Raw genomic sequence first — 2,381 nt, forward strand, 5'->3', positions numbered from 1 at the left:
CGCTCCAGCGCCCGCCGCCTCCCCCGCCGTCCCTCACCCTCCACGGGGAAGCGGACTTCCCAGGCCCCATTCCGGGTCCATGGGCGAGAATCCCCGCGTTGTCAGCAGCTTGACTCCCACCTGGCATTTGGCCGGCCTGGCTGCTGCCGGCTGGACTCACGCCCCTGCCCTGAAATCTCCGGTACCTTCCGTTTGCCTTCACTACTCCTACAGCCGGGCGGTCAGGCTCCCCAAAACTGTGACGTCCGGCAAACCCACTCGCCCCTCCCTCTTCAGCGAGCTCCCCCTGCCCATACCAACCCCGCGCTATTACATTCGTTTTTCAAGGCACATCTTAAATGTCACCTCCTCCAGAAAGTCTTTTCCGATATCATCTTCCAGCCAAATATTTTTGTCTTTGGCTCACTTCCCTCTATTTAGCTTCTACTTAAAGCACTTGTCAGTATTCTCATACAGTCCTGAGACCCGGAGTGCTAAATGATCGCACCAGCATGGGTTCTTGATGCCCTTGGCAGTGCCTAACAGTTTTTATTCATAATAGGGACTCCGCGAATATTTTTGAATTAGTAGAGTATTACTTCCTATTCTTTCATGAGTGTAAATAGCTCATCAGTCAAAACTAATGTTTATGGAAAATACGAAGTGTTACGGGCACAGTGGTGGGTTCCTGCGCATATATTGTCTCATTCGTTCCTCACAATTGTACTGACAAGATGCCAGGCCCTCGATAATTACCGAATTATCTTTTTGGTTATTTCAGTTACATTTTCTCCTTATCACATACGTTCTTTCAAAGTTACCTTCAGCCCTGGATCATGTAGACTCAAAACAGGGAATGGGCTTGGAAATCACGTGGCAGAACATTAAAAAACTGGTTATGAGATAGGACTCTTGAATTCCAGTATTGGCTTTATCACTTGCCTTGAAGGTGTCAGCTCCTTATTTGTCCCTTCAGAAAAATAATACATGCTGCCTCACAGAGTTATTGTGAGAGTGAAATGAGACGATGTATATGAAAATACTTTTGTCAGGTCTGATGTGCTGTACAGGTGCATAGAATTTAACACATTCTGAAGTCAAGTGATTTTTTTCTTTTTTCTTTTTTCTTTTTTTTTTTTTTGAGGCGGAGTTTGTCGCCCAGGCTGGAGTGCAATGGCGCGATCTCGGCTCACTGCAACCTCCGCCTCCCGGGTTCAAGCGATTCTCCTGCCTCAGCCTCGGAACTAGCAGGGATTACAGACGTGTGCCACCATGCTGGCCTAATTTTGTATTTTTAGTAGAGACAGGGTTTCTCTACTGTTGTTAGCCAGGCTGGTCTTGAACTCCTAACCTCAAGTGATCTGCCCGCCTCGGCCTCCCAGAGTGCTGGGATTATAGGTGTAAGCCACTGCCTTTACGTATATTATTTATTCAATAGTCAAACAATCTCAGTCTCACTTTCCTTTTTATCCATAGGATTTAAATCAGTAGAAAAGCAAATAAAGTATCCCAGATGGGCATTTCCTCAGACTTCTCTCCTACAGGTTTTTGGTATTTCGTTGCATTGGAGCCTCCGTCTAGCCTTAATTTCTGTCTCCTTTGCTGAAATTCTAGTTTTTGGCCATTATGACGTTTTCATAATTGCACCATATCTATAATTCTTCTTTCCTATGTCCTTTCAGTAAAGAATTGTCAATCCCTATTCCAGTCACACTAAAATTTCTCTACAAGAAAGCATGTCTCATTTTAAAGAACCAATGTGGCCTGGATGTGGTGGCTCACACACTTTGGAAGGCCAAGGTGGGCTGAGGCAGGAGGATCACTTGTGCTCACGAGTTCGAGACCAACCTGGCCAACATGGTGAAACCCTATCTCTACAAAAATAAAAATACAAAAATTAACTGGGTATGGTGGCACGCACCTGTAATACCAACTACTTGGGAGGCCCAGGCATGAGAATTGCTTGAACCACGGAAGTAGAAGTTGAGCTGAGATCGTACCACTGCACTCCAGCCTGGGCAACAGGGTAAGACTCTCAAAAAAATAAATACATAAATAAAGTAAAGAACTAGTGTGAACTATGCTAGATAAATGTAGGTTCCCAGGCACCACAGCTCTATGTATTGAAAATGCTGTAGATAAAACCATACAGTTGTGTGCTGCTTTTCTAGAGAGGTATCATATTGTTGCGCTTATTACCTGTGATAATTTTTTTTTTTTTTACTTATTAAATATATTTTTAATTGAGACAGGGTCTCATTCTGTTGCCCTGGCTGGAGTGCTGTGACCTGAACACAGCTTACCGTAGTCTCCGAGTCCCAGACTCCCAAGCAGTTCTCCCACTTCAGCCTCCCAAGCAACCACATCCCACATCCGGCTCCTTCTTTTTTTTTTTTTTTTTA

At 44.7% G+C, this 2,381-nt stretch overlaps 1 protein-coding gene across 1 annotated transcript in view; it reads left to right on the top strand.

Annotated features, from left to right (window-relative positions):
• LOC105516948 (chromosome unknown open reading frame, human C8orf76) overlaps positions 1–2,381 on the top strand; it is a 30,925-nt gene that overhangs the window by 394 nt on the left and 28,150 nt on the right. The window contains exon 2 of the mRNA XM_011949295.1: positions 9–181. Coding sequence (XP_011804685.1) covers positions 9–181 — 173 coding nt within the window. The remainder of the gene's footprint in view (positions 1–8; positions 182–2,381) is intronic.

Source organism: Colobus angolensis, unplaced genomic scaffold (assembly GCF_000951035.1).
Source record: "Colobus angolensis palliatus isolate OR3802 unplaced genomic scaffold, Cang.pa_1.0 Scaffold295, whole genome shotgun sequence".
Taxonomy (NCBI): domain Eukaryota; kingdom Metazoa; phylum Chordata; class Mammalia; order Primates; family Cercopithecidae; genus Colobus; species Colobus angolensis.